Source organism: Odontesthes bonariensis, chromosome 12 (assembly GCF_027942865.1).
Source record: "Odontesthes bonariensis isolate fOdoBon6 chromosome 12, fOdoBon6.hap1, whole genome shotgun sequence".
Taxonomy (NCBI): Eukaryota; Metazoa; Chordata; class Actinopteri; order Atheriniformes; family Atherinopsidae; genus Odontesthes; species Odontesthes bonariensis.
This window is the reverse complement of record NC_134517.1, coordinates 7,764,520-7,781,976: the sequence shown is the minus strand read 5'-3', so window position 1 is coordinate 7,781,976 and position 17,457 is coordinate 7,764,520. Positions and strand designations below refer to the sequence as shown.

The following is a 17,457-nucleotide window of genomic DNA, read 5'->3' as shown; positions in this document are numbered from 1 at the left end:
CCTCAAAGTACAGTTAAACTGCTGGGAGCCCATCTAGCAATGACAACGGCTTTCTGTGGTGAATGGGGGAAAAGAAGGAAAAGCGCACCTCAGGTGTCCAGAGCCACGTGCTACTGGTGACCAACGGGGCAAGGGAATTCTAGATGTGATGTATTCAACATCCAAATATTGAATACCATTGTTTTTATTGAGCTGGTTTATTAAGAATCATGAAAAAAATATCTTTATTATTATCATTTTTAAAAAATAATTAACTCTGCGGTGTTAGCAGCTGCTTAGCGCCCCCTGTAGTTTGGCTGTCAATACTGCGGTGTTACAAATTACCCCCCCGAACCCGAAGTACACCTGAACAAATTAAAGCTGCGGTCGGCAACTTTTTTTTAGTCATATTAGCTTGAACTGTCATGGGATTCTGGAAGTAGAATATTAAATAGGCTGTTTAGGAAAAATAACGAAATCTGTAGCTCCCTCTGAAGCCTATAATTATGCTTGCAAAAACCGAGCACTCCCGGCTGTTTTTAACCAATCAAGTTAGGGTGGAGGAATCCTACCTGTCAATCACAGCTTGTGCACACGCTGCTGAGCGTGTGTCTGCCCCAGCTTGTGTGCGCTCACACTGGTGTGAACTCACGTTCACAACCTCGTCCACAGAGGGGGAGGGGTTTGGGGGGCGATTCAGAGCTTGTTAGAGGTTGGGGGAGGGACCTGAAAGTTGTATCAGTTCGAATTTTCCAACTTTAGACTCGGAATTTTGAAAACCTGCCGACGGCAGCTTTAAAGAATTTAATTATGAAATGATCAAATATGAAATTAAACTATTAAATGAATCAACTACCACTAATTGAACTGGTACAAAACTGTGATTGCTAAGTAATGGTAAATAACAGCACGTTAGCATCGCCACTATGTCTAAGTTAGTGCGTTCATGATTTTAGCACCAAGCTCCATTTTGCCAAAGTCCAGCCTCAGCTTGTAGCATACAGTTTAGTCGATGGCTTGTTAAAGCTTATTCATCTCACTTTCACTGAAGTTACACAAACTCATTTCAGTAAAGATGTTCACAATGAATAACAGATCACAACACTCAGGTTGGAAATACTCAAAAGGTAACTCCAAAACTGACAAAGTTTTGTCTTGCGCCTGAGCAATAATACATTTTTATCATTAGGATGTATGAAGTATCGTATAGACACCAATGCCCCTTTTATTGGGGGCACCAGTTGTGCCCAATGAATGGTGTCAATCAATCACAGTAGATCCTGAATTTTAAAAATAGGCTGTTAATGCCTTGTCGCTCCCTGTATATAAACAGCTCATCTTTAGAAGTATCTATCATGAAATAGTTTGTGGTAGGGAATTTAGACTAGACTTTTGTAAAAGAGGTAAAATGTGTATCAGGAGAAAAACACAGATCAGATTTACAGTGCTTTGGTCCTTGCATACTACAAACTAATTGAATCATTGAGTAGGAAAGACAAAATATTTTATTTTCTCAATCCTATAGAGAAGGATTTTATTCTCAGTGATTAATGTAAGATTTGTCAACCTCAATTTCTGCATTTTACCTCATCCCTAAAAGTGTATGGAAAAACACTAAGTCTTTCTTTGTTTCTGTTATTGAATGTGCAAAGGTAAAAAAAAAAAACATTATTTCAAAGTGAGGGGTCCCACGTAGAAGGTATATTGTTGGAAATTCAATATATATCTCTGGATAAATCATCTCATTTCCAAAGGGGTCCAGAAAAGCATCTAACAAGGACAATAAAAGGAAACAGGATTATACAAAGTATAACACTAAAATACACAACATGCAAGCACACATAGAAAACTTGCAACCTTAGCTTCAGGAGCTTGTTTTTCAAAAGAAAAATAATAGGGAGGTGAAAAAAAAGTACAAAAGAGCAGTGATTTAGAATCAGAAAACAAAAAAACAAGTTTCTCATTGGTGAAATGACATAAAGAAGAAATAATGATAGAAAATGTATTTATTATAGTCCAAGTACAAGTAAAAGCTTTTTTGCAGACTTTATAAATGTGGTTTTAAACAACAGATCAGAGATTCTTAGTACATATAAGTAGAAGTAACCAGCATTCTTTTAGACTATATGGATAGTTAAAGATGACACATTTAAAGTTAAATTGATACCTGTGAATTTGACGTATTGCATCAATCAATTGTGATACTACGTGAGAACAAAAACACATCCTGTGTGCTTGTGTTCTTGACTAAAATTAAGGAGTAAACTATTTAAAAGAAGATGTAAAGTGACAGAACATATTACCCATGTTATAAAAAAACAAACAAAAACAAGTTTGTGACAAATGGCTTGTATGGCATTTTGCATGAAAATATCGTATCTTCTTTTCTACAGTGATATTTAGTTCCTGGTATTCTACACGTCTATTATATTGAATGAATAAAGTCAAACCTGGTTGTCTCAGTGAGGCAGGGCATCACCTGGGCACCCAGCTTAATTTTGCATTAAGACTAAGTTTCATAAAATTACAAAAAATGACGATGGGCTTAGATTCCTGTTGATCATAGTCGCAGACACACTTGGGGAGACCATGTAAATGAATCTACTCTTAAAATGTTCTTTTTCATTTCATAGCTTCTGCCATTCACTAAGACAATCAACAAAATGAATTGTACAAGCATATTCCCTTGTGACTTCTGATCATTAGGAATTCATCTTTTATATTTTTTGCATTAATCTGAAATTAAATGTGTCTGTGGATTTGTCTCTTACTCAAGTAACAGTCAAGGCCAGTCGTAAGCTGCTGCCATCATTTTCATGGAGATGGGCCAAAGAATCCATAATAAGTGGTTTTCTTTTGGGTAAAACTTTCATGCAACAGCAAAGCAATTCAAGGAGGTATGGGTGCCCTCCAGTGCAAGCATGGCAGTTACTGTTGGATAAACTGAGTTACTGATCTACAGTGAAAGACTAAAAATCCCCAAATTCATGCCACAAGAGTCTTATCAGATTGCGGTGATCAAATCAAAATCAAATCAAATCAAATTTATTTATATAGCACATTTCATGTACAAAACAATTCAAAGTGCGTAAGTAGCATTAAAAATACATAAAAGAATATAAAGAGAAACAAATAAAATAATTTAAATGAATTTAAAAACAAGCAACAGTCCAGATAAGTTCAAAGATATCGTGCAGATTTCATGCACACGAGAAAAGAAATGTTAAAGAAATGATCATTATTTTATGATAATTATTATTTTTATTTTTTAGTAATTTATTTTATTATTATTATTATTATTAGTTAGTAGTAGTATTTTTATTCGAATTTGTATTATTATTGTTAATATACAATCATTGTAAATACTAATAATTTTTTTGAGCTACTTGACTAATTTGAATTTCCCCCATGGGGGGATGAATAAAGTATTTTTCTATTCTATTCTAAAAAGTCAGCAGTTACAGAGCATGGTTAAAAATACTTTCATTAATACTACTCACACACAGGGCTCCATATGAAGGAGTAAAACTGTGTAAAGCAATCATAAATGTAGAAATACGTTCTGCTTTATCACAGAAAAGGAGTTTCTTTTTTGTGGGGGTGCTTAACTTGCTAGCTTACTTGCTAGGAAACACAAGCTGTTGCAGATCCTAAATAGCTCTATGGTAGCTGCGTGACAAGAGGGATGATGTTGCCTACTTCTGGTTGTGTATAGGATCTCTGTATTGTATAGGATCTCTGCTCTGATGTTCAACCGGTAGGTCAGAAACTGAGTCTTTGATACGATTTGAAAGACATCTCCTATTCCCTCTACCCCCTCGTTTGAACAGTGAAGCAGAGATACATCCAGAAATGTAAGAAGAAGAGATAACAACTGAGAAAATTGCCCTATCTAAATCAGAAATACACACAAAAGTTGGCCTTACTGTACAACTTTAATACTTAATAAAAAAAACACTTACCGCAGTTTATCCACATGCATAATCACATGCCACTCTTTGACCAACCCCACACTCTGTAACTTTACCGTCTAATTTATTTTAGCCTTGCTGGTTAAAGCTTGATCATTTCAAATTAAATCTGCTGAAAATACATGTTGACAGATGTGAAAGAAAAAAAAAGTCTATTTCCATTGAAAATGGGTCAAACCTATTTGCATAAATGTTATCAAATATTCTACCTATCTGCCTCATTATGACTATAACCTCAAAGCAGGCATATGCTCTAAACATATTGCCTCACAGGTGCTTTTGTCTTCCTTACTACCCAAAAATTCCAGTGCTTACATAGCATATGATTGCATTATTATCTGAAATTTAATAAGTATTTGCAGGTCAAATTATTCTTATTATTAACATTTTTAATAATCTAATTTTGGAATGACTATTGCCCTTGTCTTAAACTCCCAGAAGAATGTCCTTCATCCATGTGGAATTTCACCTCTGTCACTGGAAGTTTTTCGGCCTGCTATAAAATTTAATGAGGCATATCAGTTTTATTGAGTTGATTGAGTTTCTATCATAGAGAATCTGTGATGGGTTCGTAGTCCCTAAAAGAGCATGTTAGGCTTCTGTTCACACAATGTACCTAATTGGGTGCCAAGTGTAATGTATGCCAAATAAAAAGCCATGTGATGATTTGCAAATTAGTTAAAAGTGTATTAAATTGAAATAAAAGTACATGAAATTTAGATGTTGAAACTGAGAAGTTAACATTTTGAAGAAGTACGCTGATATTGACTGTAATACCAGTCATACAAAAAGAAATTAAAGGCAGAGTGTGGTTTGTTATCAAATTGCTGAAACGTGCAAGGCCTTCTTTGAAAGAATTTTCTTTGAAAACCGCAAAATATTGTTCAGCATTAATAGTATCTTCGCACATGTGCAAGTTACTCATTATATGCTCTAACACATCTCACCCATATCATCATCTTTCGATCTGTTTGCTAATAACTAGTTGATGGTCCTTTCTCAACTGTAACCCGGAGGAGGCATAATGAAGATTTAAAAAAAGAAACACAACTTCACTTCACCTTAACTCATATTTAATGAGGTTGTGCCAGTACCTAATCTTTTTTTTTTTGACTGAATTAGTGGAACAGTGATTTCTTCCTATCATTACTTTTAAATTCTTCTTTAAACAACAACAACAAAATTAAAAGTTGTTGGTTTGAACATTGGATTTTGGTTTATGTGCTACTTGAATTAATGACAAGGTTTCAATTATTTGTCAAGTGCTTTTGATTCTTATACAGAGTCCCAACTTTTTTCATGTTCATCTTGACTTAGCAATGTTGATCTTTAACCAATTGACGTGAAATAATTGTGGCTATTCAGGTCATAGATTTGAGGACAACCCCGGGGTACGACGCCACCTGGTGAAGAAGTCATCCAGGTGTCTGTTGACACGAGCCAGCAACAGCGCCATACCGTTGTGCAGCCTGAAGAAGAAGAAGAGGGCAGCTGATAAGAAAACTCATGAGGTTTGCATAAGAGTGGCTGCATTTGACTTGTCAAGATTATGTTTGGACCATTTATGTAAACACATACCTGAAATACTGGAGGTGGTTAAAGTTATAAAATTAGGTTGACATGTCTCATTGTACATTTTTATCTCTATGCTGGTGTCTTGGCCAGGACACTCTCGAAAAAGAGATTTTTAATCTTAATGAAGCTTTTCCTGGCTCAATAAAAAAAAAAATCTTTTAAAAAACACTAATTACCTTTAAAGCACTACTTATGATTAGTAATACCACTTTAGCACACTTTGTTTGTGTATTAGCACAACCAAGAGTAATATGATGATTTTATAATTACTTGGAGTCGTGTCTTTGGTAAAACATAAAACAATGAATTTAAAGCCAATATTATCAAAATATACTTTAGTGTCTAACTGCTTCAATATGCTTCCTAGCTAGTTGCTAACTTTGTCTATTAGCAATCATTTGCTACGCAGTTATTGTACATTCAAACTTTTTTTTTTTTTTGTCTAAATAAGATCATTTGGAATTATGAATTAAACATAGCCTAAAGTGTAGACTGGGACTATAAAACCAAAACAACACGATTTAGTAGGCTACTATTACCAGCAGAGCTAAGAGAAGGATCTTGTTGGGTGTCTAGTTAGTGTGTGTTGATCGCCTCTCATACGACAACTGCTAATATGGAATATTGTGTACTGCAGATTCAACTAAAACTAAGTTTTGGTCAACAATTTTGCATTGATCTGAGAATTAAGAGTTTTTTTGTCCCTCCAAATCACTGTTTTTTCATTAGTTGGCCAAGACTTTGTCTCTGATGATTTTTTCTGCCTGTAAAGTATGTTTTTTCGTGAAAAGAAAAACAAAAAGAGGGAAACCGATTACACTGTTAAGGTAACCAGTTTAGGTACTTATGGTGGATGTTTAAAGCTTCCCTTAGGAATCTTAGAATTGAACATACACCATCGATAACTTCATAGATGTCTTTATACACAGCATGAAATGTAAAGCTGTGCCTTGGTGCTGATTCCCTTTCATGCTTCATCTTTAGCTTTTTGTTGAGTTGAATGAGCTGATTGTGGAGAAAGACCATGAAATGCGCTGGAAGGAACGGGCTCGCTGGATCAAGTTTGAGGAGGATGTGGAGGAAGAGACGGAGCGCTGGGGCAAACCTCATGTGGCGTCACTCTCGTTCCGCAGCTTGCTGGAGCTTCGCCGCACCATCACACATGGTAAAATGTTTCTGCATCCATGCATCAAGCCAGATCCCTTCTTTAGCACTCTAATGCTTTTGGTGTTTCAGGAGAAATAAAAACTCCTAAGAATAAACATGAAACAGACAAACGCTAAACTTGTTTGCTCATTTGACAACAGTGTTATAAATTCGGCTTTAAAATAATTTCTCCTTATTATCTCTGAGCCAAACACTGGACTACTCAGTACATAGTAGGACAGTCATTTAAGATGATCCAGTCTGAGCAGGCATTTTCTTTGCTTGTTTTATATTACATTCCTTTCTTTAGGTGCCGTACTTTTGGACCTTGAGCAGAACACTCTGCCTGGCATCGCCCATTTGGTAGTGGAGACAATGATTATCTCTGATCAGATCAAAGCAGAGGACAGACCCAGTGTTCTGCGAGCTCTCCTTCTAAAACACAGGTCAGTATGCATGCTAACACCTGTATTTTCTTTTAAATATCTTTTTTATGCCTTTAATGGATAGGGCCGTTCAGAGAGAGAGAAAGCAGGGGGCAGAGAGAGGGGGAACGACACGCAGCAAAGGGCCGTCCGGTGCGGGACTCGAACCAGGGCCAGTAGGACCATAGCCTCTGTACATGGGGCGGCTGCTTAACCCACTACGCCAGCGCCCGCCCGCCTGTGTTTTCTTTTAACAGAAATTATTTATGCTGCATTTTGTTTAGAGAGCACAGTTGTGTTGTAATTAGGGCTGGGCGAGTTAACTCGTTATTATCGCGTAAACTCGTTAATTGCTTAACGCAGATAAATATTTTATCGTGCATTAACGAACCAGGGCCAGCTGCAGCAAGGATAACCTCTTGTACATGGGGCGCCTGCTCAACCCACTACGCCACGGACCCCCCCTGTTTTATTATTTATTTTATTATTGTAAAAGTCTGTTGCTCACAGGCTTTTATTTTGTAAAAGTCTGTTGTCGCCTGCTGCGGAACCGGAAAAGAAAGTAATTGATGGATTCACCAAACATGGAGAAGGGTACGGAACTTTTACTCGGCCATTTTCATTTTAAAGTTCTTCCAGACGGTGGAGTCGACAGAACCAAAGTCATCTGTAAACACTGCCAAGTTGAATTGTCTTCTCAGCGTAGTAGTTCCAGTCTAAAATATCACTTACAGGCAAAACACACAACTGATGGCAGCAAGTCATTAAAGGAAACAGACAGTGGAGCGAGGCTTCTACATAAAAACTACACAAAGATGCTGATGTTAAAAGTGTGTTTGCACAACAAATGTGACACTTTCATTCATATGGCAGCACATTTAAAATAAAGCTAAATGCTAAAAGCTATACACTACTTTTCAATTCATTTTTGGATTTTGCGTACAAATGCGATTAATCGCGATTAATCACGGAAATCATGTGATTAATTAGATTAAAAATTTTAATCGTTGTAGTTGTAATACAGAATGGGTCCTTGTCATTTTCTAGGTAAAATCACCTTTCATCACCTTTCATTTGTTAGAAACAGGTGATTTTCCATTTAGAAGATTTTCCATTTTACCGTAAGCAGTGATTTTATTGTTCTTGATGTCTCATTCTATCAAGTGAGAGATGATGGAAATATAAGTTAATATTCTTCAGTACATCAAATTGTGTACACTGACCAATCATTTCAAAATACGATCTCAGGTTTGGTATTTTCTTTATTTATTAAAATTAATAGACCTTTGATCTGTTTACTGTTGTGTTCATGAAGATGTATTTACATGTTTATCCTAAATGGTTGAAATCCAAGCCTTTCATATCACTACCTTTCATATCACTATCTTTTAATGGAGAATGTTCACAAAAGATTAATTTAGGACTACTGAGTAGGGGATTTCCAAAAAGTGACATTTAACAATGAACTGGGGCACTTCCCCTTCCCTCTGACTGAGTTTCAAGTGTCAAGACTGAGCTGTAGCTGCACTAAGTTTTATCCTTCATCATTTGAACCTTCCTGGACTTTTGATCTGTGCCTTAGTCACGAATGTTTCTTTTTAAATGCATTTTCCTGGCTGATTTATTCTTATTTCAGACAAAATAGTCTTTGTTTAAGTCCGATAACTACACAAGATATTGATAAAATATAACACCTGGCTATCTTAAAAGCAGAATAAAAAGTCAGCTTCTTTGAGCCATGCAAATGTTAATTTATTTGATTTAATTTGGGATGAAAGGAATCTGAAAGAAATGTCAAGCTGTTGAGTGTCTTCATGTCAAAGGTTTAGTGTTTTGCACCAAAATTATCAGTTGTCAGTTTAGCGTTTGAGTCTTTGGTGCTTTGTTGTTTCTGCGTGAGCAGGTTGTTTGCAGCTTAGCAAATCAGCTGCTACTGAAATCTAGGTCATTTGGGTTGATGGAAATTATTGGCTGTGATGTCAAACCAGTGGAAGTGCCGGTGAATGGACAAGAGAAGCAAATGGTCATCAAAAGTGTCATATTCCAAGTCTAACGAGGCATAACAAACTACAATCTCTCTCTGTTAAAGATACGTTTCAGTGAAGGTTTTACCAAACGCCTGATGGAACAGTTTAATGAGATCCCGTGCGCTAATAGATATAAAGTAAGCGAAACACAGACATGTGAATTTGACCTACACAATAGCACTCTGCATTTATTGATTGGCATTTGCATTGACGTTCCAGCTAAACTGACCTGACATGGCCAATGGACACATAGTGAATTCTAGCTCTTTTTTTAGTTACATAACGAGTTAACTAAATGGTGACTGTCACATTGAATTACCAGAGAAATGACGATCCATGTCAGAACTCCAGTGAATATATCATGCTGTGTAAGTAATGACATTTAAGGTTCCTGGCGACTGAAGTGCCCTGTGAATTTTCTGTTAGCACCACCATTGTGTGCCTTACAATGAAAGACTGTACATATTCTAAAACACGACTTTGGTGATCTTTTAACTTTTCTGCTAGAACAGCGATTGACACTGAGTGCATTGCCACAGGATTTGGACTCTCACAACATGCAGACAAAAGTTTAAATTGATTCCAGAACTAATATTCCTCATACCCTCACTTCCAATTTCTGCTTATTACTAATTAGAAATTATGCACTTTATGCTAATAACTTTCCAACATTCCAAACTGAATCAACTGAATGGGATGAGATAGGTAGACTATCCACTATTAGCTCTTTTTTAATTGGAAGTATGTTAGCCCAGCGCTCCATACTGCTTTTTTGGGGCAGTGTGAAATCAGGTAATGCCATGTAACTTAGAAATATGCCTTCTGTTGGTTTTTCTTTCATAACAGCCTGTCATTATTATAAAAAATTTGGTCGGGAACAAAGCTGCACCAATTGATATTTACCTTTGTCAGGTCGATGATCAGCCTACTGTTGCGGCTATATCGCTCAGCCTTTAAGCTCAAAGACTTTGAACTGTTGATTAATTTTTTCAAAAGATCATTTAAAGTCTCCTCTTTCATGATGTCCCAAATTGATGATGGGGATAAGTTGTGGAAAACAGGAAAAACCCATTCCTTCTGAGATGCAGAGTTTATAAGGTTTTGCAATTAAAGGTTGTCATGCATTTCATGTAGGCTACTGCTTTTGTGGCGCAATATTTGTTAAACACTTGAACTGTTACACGTCTGCATGCTGTATTTTAAAGACAGGAAACAACAGTAAATCTGACATCCAACTGCAAAGGAATGAAGCTTTTCACCACATTCTTGGGTCATAATTACTTTGCTGGAAAAAACAACAACATGTTGAGCTCATTGGTGATTGTAACTAAGTGGATCCAATTAATCATTCAACATGAAACTGATATCAGTAATGTTCATTCCCTCTTAAAAGATTACTGATAAATGTTTCGGTAATAATCTGGCAGTTTCGCCCATGGGAATTCCAAGATGCTGTTTAACTTTAAAGGAATAAATTCATGGTTTTATTCAGGGTTTTATTCATGAAACTACGTAAAAAGAAAAAAAAAAGATTTAACTTAATGCTTTTTCCTCATACATTAGTGTTACTCCGTTCTGTGGTGTTTTCCTTTCAGATAAATTAGAATTTTTGTGAACTGTTTATTACTTTGAAATTATTTATGTATTAGTATGCTATAAAATCTGTTTCTGGTGCTCCTATACTTTTCAGGTATGACCAACACTGCTACTAAAGGAAAATAACAATCTGGAGCTACGTTGCATGCTGACATCTTTTACAGAACTGTTGCACTCACAGGAAGGAAATTTGTCAGCAAAGAAGGATTACAAACAACACACACCTGCTCAAAATAAATCCAAATTTTATTTGAGCTGTTTCCGGACTGCAGATTAAATCACATTCTTACTTGGCAGATGGATTCATAAATTGTATGTGGAATTATAAACTATTTTGATCAATATTAGCTTAAAAGTAAAAAATTCCCCTCTAAATAGGATCCACATTTAATCAACAAACGCAACCTGGCCTGAACTCTGATGCTGTTTGTTATAGGCCAGTGGAAAACAGCAAATCACAAAATATTACTTCACTAAAACCTGATAAGCAGGCGATGGATTCTCCAAACATGCTCACAGAGCCACACAACAGATGCATGTAAAAGAACCAGGCCAGCATACATTCTTCTCAGCTGGCAGTCCTGTGTTCATTCCATCTTTTTTTTTGCCTTTCCACATAAATTCCCAGCATGTCACAAGGCTTTTTCCACAGGGGAAAAAAACAATGTCATTAGGATCATCACCAGCCGGAGAGATCAGATTTACGACGTGGAAAGAAACACATTAGGCTGCTGCTAAAACTTAGCTCATCTCTTCCTCAAACCATTTAAGGATCCTTCGGAGACGTTTTGAGCACAATTCACTGCAGTGTGACACCTCGTTCTTTTGTCTCAGGGCCCTGTCGCTTCCAATTTAATGCACAGTCTTACAGGACCATGTGGACCTCATGAGCGGGGTGATGTCACCGGTGGACTTAACAATGATGTAATGAAACTGCTGAAAAACTTGGCTAGGGGGACACACTAAATACTTTTCTTCATGAGGGAATGAAATGCACTCGCATGCACTAAAGATCAGAACATAAATCTACACAGAATAGCCTCTGTTCTATTGATGTTCTTGTGCAAACGTCACATTTGGAAAACCGTGGTGCTGCTGAGGCTTTTCTCTTAACTTTCTGTTAGCTTTAAAAATGAATTTTAATGTTTGTGACAAGCCGTAGAGCCGCAGAGCATTTGATGTTTATTTTCAAGTTGAGATCGAAATGTTATACTTGGTCATGATAGATTTCATTCAAGACTCGTAGTCCAGATCACATAGAAAAACAATCAATAATAAAAGTACACAAAAAAGAACATTCATAAAAACAATAATAATAATAATAATAAAAACATTCCTAATCTTTTAGGAGGCAATCATACCAATGTTTCCAATATACAGATGTATATCTTACTGCACTATATTTAATGTTCATGGATACACTTCATGTTGTGATTATCAATGACGGAAAATAGAGTGATATTTTCTTCTAAAAGGTGACTTTTATCAACCTGTTCTACTGGCGTTACCTGGGATTTCAGGTTTGTTTACTTTCTCTTTCAGGCACTCTAAGATGACTTTTGTGATTTGGCACATAAATGGAATTTAATTCAATTTTATTTCACTTCATTGAATTGTATTGGATAGACAGATACCAATTTCTACTCAACAAACTAGCACCTATTTTGGTTTGGGTAAAAGGAAAAAGAAAGGTTTTCTGCAGTGCTGCCATGACTTTGAAGTTTTGTGTTCTAAAGAAAACCGAACTCTTGATCTGCCATTAAACCAATCCCAATTTGAATTGCGCTCATGCTGCTTTGGTTCATAAACTGTGATAGAAAATGTCATTCCCATCGGCTTGGGCCGTACTTTTCTGCTTACTGCTGCTTTAAGCTAGTTTTGTCTTTCTGCTTATCTTACATAGCCATCCAAGTGACCTGAAGCATCGCTTTCACCGCCACCAATCATCGGCCAGTCTTCACGGCAGCTTCAATCACAACCATGTCCAGGACACAAGTCTGCCAGTGGTGGCTGAGGAGCCTGACGAGCATCACGATAACAAAGGGCCGGTGTACGACCCTAAACAAGATGTGTTTGTCAGCCTCTTTGTAAGATTCCTCATTTTTTATCATTATAAAAGTAGAATAGAATGTAGAATGTAGACCGTCCCGTTTATGATTCGAGAAGCTCCTGACACAAACCTGAGAAAAATATGGGATTGGAGTGATGAAAGGCTTTGGCATAGCTTAAATGCTGCATGCAGGGAACAGACTCTTTGTTATGACAAAGCCCAAGATGGGGATGAACTAGTTTTGACATGAAAGCACCACAAAAATTGAACTCGGCAATCTAAATGGATCGGGATAAAAGCAACACTGTACCGTCTTGTTCTCGTTTATGGTTTGCATTAAGATTTAAGAATCACTGAGCAGTAAGCAGAGATTTAGCTCTGATTACTCAAAACTCTTGATGTAAGGCTAGTGGCTCTCGCATTGTTCTTTGAAACACAGTCCATGAGGTCAGAAGTCATGTAGGTTGTTCTTCAAGTCAAAGACAGCAGGCCTCCCTTTGCCACATGTGTTGAATTATGTTCCCAGTCAGCCAACAGGTGCTTCGAGTTAAAGCTTCCTGATATGTTAAATGTGAAGAATTAATGTTCCCCAAAGCTTCAAATGTTGGCAAATTTAAACCAGCCTATAAAAAATAAAATAAAGTATTTTTGAGCAATAAGAACCAGTTACGCAGATGTTTGGTTTAAAAGGAACTGTACAGGGATATTAGAATAGGACTGTTGATACACTTACTCCCACAGTTCCCAGAGCAAATTCACATAACCGCTCTCACGCACAGTTATGGTGTAACAACACGCTGGTCGGGACAGTAAAGTGGGTAATCTTTACACTATTCTTCCTCCAAGAAATCTCTCCACCCTGTGTCTCCGGAGAGCCATCCAGCTGCAGCCACGTCCTTGAAACTGCTCGCCAAGATTCCCAAAGACGCAGAAGCTGTCATCGTTTTAGTCGGTAAGCTTGAGAGACAAAGGAGATCAATTAGAGGGGTTGTATATTTTCTTTACTTCTGTGTTTTTGTAAACACTTATTGGACATTTTCCAGTAGGCCCATCCCTCATATGAAATGATTCAATTCAAGCACGAGAAGATCTTCATAATTATGTCATGCTCACAACTAATTGTACCTACTTCTCTGTGTTGTGCTAAAACATGTCATATGCTGAGTATGCTTTTCTTCTTTTCTCGTATTTAAGGCTGTGTTGAATTTCTGGAGCAGCCTGCCATGGCCTTCGTCAGGCTGAGCGAGGCGGTCCTCCTGGAGTCGGTGCTCGAGATCCCCGTTCCTGTTCGATTTCTCTTTGTTCTGCTCGGCCCCAGTCAGTCCAATGTGGATTACCATGAGATCGGACGCTCCTTCGCCACTCTCATGTCTGAAAAGGTAGATATAAAATGTATGCCTCTGAAGTCGGTCACAAAGAAGAAGCCCGACAGGTTGTTATCACTTAATGAGATTAATATTCTTGCAAAGAGGACAGGCCAGAACTGAGGATTCCTTCCTCTTAAAAAGTGAAAGTCTTGCAAAAAAGATCTCAATTTGCACTCAGACAAGAGCTATAGAACTTAAGATTCTGCACAGATTACACATTTCCCCTCACCGCTCTCTCTCCCCTCTGTGTCTCAAGTGTAAAACTGATGTGGGAACGTTAACGCATTGTTTCTGGTCTTGTCATAAACTTCAAAGATATTGGGTTGAAATTGTAAGTGAAATGGAGAGAATTTTTCATATCAGTGTGGACATGGACTCCATGTCCCTGATTTTGGGTCTTCCAAGTGACCATTTGAAAACGGCAGCTAACAAAAGATTGAATAATATTCTAACGTTTGCGGCTAGGAAAAATATTCTTTTGCAGTGGGTCAGTGACAAGGCTCCTTCTGTCTGTGGCTGGCGCAAAATAATTTTTGAACTGATACCTCTGGAATTTCTTACTAACGTCATACATCACAGTGTAGATCAGTTCTACAGAGTATGGCGCCTGTTTTTGGACTATATCGGTCCAGACCTTTCCTCCACCCTATTAAAAGGACTGCTGTGGACTTGAACGATATTCGTGTACTATAAGACTGATTCACCACCTTTTGTATCGTGCTGTATGTTCATCTCTATGTAAGAGCTGTCATGTTTGTTTGTTTTGTGTCTAGTTTTATAGACACCGTTTGTTGTATGGAAATGAAAATTGCAATAAAAACAATGTAGAAAAGAACAAACAAAAAAGTGAAAGTTAGAATTGGAGCCGTCATGATAATAATTTCTTAATGTTTGTCTCTTTAGCTTGCACGGACTGTCTTTATGATTCTACTGCTGACAACCAGTTCTCTTTTACTGTAGAACTTCCACGAGGTGGCCTACTTTGCTGACGACAGGCAGGACCTCCTGAATGGTATCAACGAATTCTTGGACTGCAGCATCGTGATTCCACCCTCTAACGTGGAGGGCAAAGATCTCCTGAAGACAGTGGCCGACTTCCAGAAGCAGTTGTTGCGCAAAAGAAAAGAGAGAGAAGGCAAGAGGCACCAATCCATTTATGGAGTGGAGCCGGACAATAAAGGTACGCTGTCAAATCCTATAGGGCCTAAAAGATAAGAATAATTCTTCATTTTTCATTCATTTTTCTTCCTACTTTTACAACTTGAATTCAGAAATGAAAAACATCATTCTATATTTAGCGGATTCATGAATTAGATTATCTTCTTAAGATAATGTATGTTCAGAAAAAAGATTTTGTGCTAAAATAACCATCTTTTCCTATGAAAAGAACTGTCAACCGTTTAGATAGAATGCTTTATCATTGAAATGAAGATATCTTCATTTCTCCAACCAAACAGTTTGAATTATCTCTAATTGGACTTTATAACTGAAGTTAAGCAGCAGGAACCTCAACATATTCATGGTCTTTGGTCTCAGGACTAAAGAAATTATCGGGGAAAGACTTTACCACCTAGAAAGTCCCTATCTGGGAGGTAGTATTTTTGCAAAATGTAGGTACTTTGGAGCACTAAAGATTTTTAAAATGTCATGTGCTTGTGACGCTTATGTTCAGCTGCTCATCCTGCTCTTTCTGTAGCAGAAATGAAAACAGTTACACTTCAGAAGGTGGCACCTTCATTGTGTGAATTCAACCAAACTTCATTCATTCCACGTGTTTTCTCTGGCTCAGCCCCACAAGGGACAAGTGAGGTCTCCTTTGTTAGTGTTGGTTAACGAGTTAATTTACCGATGGTTTTCAAGATCACGAGATGACTATATTTTCTTGAATGCTCATGATCAGTTTCTCAGTGTTCTTAAAGCCTCTCCAAGAACGGACTCAAGCTGAAAATGTCAGATTTTGGAGAACCCGACATAGATCAACGCATCAGATTTTACTGCTGTCGAGGTCTAACACAGGCTGAAATTGCAATTTGTTTGTCTTGTAGAGATAACTTTCATATCAGCCTGCATCATTTAAGGAGACGGCTGGCTCTATAGGCGTTTACACCTAAGTGATCCTGCTGATATAGTCAACTTCATCAGTGACCAGCTGAGGGGACCAGGCCGTCTCCATGGTTACCGAATGATGTGAGATAACGAGATAAATAACGTGTTATCTCGAGAAAACGATAACGGCATGATTGGTGTGTGTTAAACCTGATTCCATTCTTGAAATGCTCGTCACACCAGCGGGATTTGCTTTGTGCATTCTCACAAGCAGAATTGTTACACAAATGCTCCACATTCCATGTTTGATTCATAGGCTACTTTATTCAGTTTTCAATGAAAGGGGGGTAAAAATGGGTACATCTTTGCCAGAAATACACGTATAAACAGGGGCGGACTGGGGAGAAAAAGTGCCCTCGAAAACCATCTGTAAATTAACTCGTTATCTCGAGAAAACCATCAGAAAAAAGTTTATGCGTACCACGTCCGCTCTGGGCTTCCGTACAAAAGACAACATATGTATAATATTTTTTTGTGTGGCTGTCTTTGCACCACAGATAAGAATTTTGATGTGAGGGAACAGCCAGATATGTGGTAGATTAATTCAAATAGATTTCTTTGTTGCGTAAAGGCTTTTCTAGCTGTCAAACAATTTGTATTTTGTTTAATTTCTTTAAAAGCTCATTTAAGAACTGTTGTTTATGAGGGTAACCTTTTATTGAGTCTGTGTTTTATTAGGTCGTTTTTGTTATAGCAGCTGTCAGTATTGCATTCCTGTGTTCAACCCATCACCGTACATTTTTCTTGTTCAGACCACTCACTGTACACTCGTGTCACCAGTTTTATGAACTCTGATAATAATCTGTGGTTCCAGTCGTGCAGACAAAAAAAAGGGGGGACTTCCTCCCATAGCATAATAACTATTAAAAGGTTTTTGTTATGTGAAAGTATTTTTTTGTGTGTGTCAAGATCAGTTGTAGTTTTTTGTTGTAATGAAGTTTGTAACAAACCCCCCCAGACATTAGTCCTGAGGAAGAGGAGGAGGGAGACCAGGAGGTGGACCCGTTAAAGCGCTCAGGAATCCCATTCGGAGGCTTGATCCATGATATCCGCCGGCGCTATCCCCAATACGTCAGTGATCTGAAAGACTCCCTGGACATGCAGTGCATTGCTGCCGTCATTTTCATCTATTTTGCCGCACTGTCACCTACAATTACCTTCGGAGGGCTGCTGGGTAAACGATGACTTTCAACACTGAATTCCATGTCATTTCGA

At 37.6% G+C, this 17,457-nt stretch overlaps 1 protein-coding gene across 1 annotated transcript in view; it reads left to right on the top strand.

Moving 5' to 3' along the window:
- The window catches only part of slc4a3 (solute carrier family 4 member 3), a 73,109-nt gene that overhangs the window by 35,677 nt on the left and 19,975 nt on the right, over positions 1 to 17,457 (top strand). Inside the window, exons 6-13 of the mRNA XM_075479018.1 lie at positions 5,316 to 5,461; positions 6,510 to 6,690; positions 6,982 to 7,117; positions 12,623 to 12,806; positions 13,616 to 13,721; positions 13,964 to 14,148; positions 15,097 to 15,316; positions 17,201 to 17,416. Coding sequence (XP_075335133.1) covers positions 5,316 to 5,461; positions 6,510 to 6,690; positions 6,982 to 7,117; positions 12,623 to 12,806; positions 13,616 to 13,721; positions 13,964 to 14,148; positions 15,097 to 15,316; positions 17,201 to 17,416 — 1,374 coding nt within the window. The remainder of the gene's footprint in view (positions 1 to 5,315; positions 5,462 to 6,509; positions 6,691 to 6,981; positions 7,118 to 12,622; positions 12,807 to 13,615; positions 13,722 to 13,963; positions 14,149 to 15,096; positions 15,317 to 17,200; positions 17,417 to 17,457) is intronic.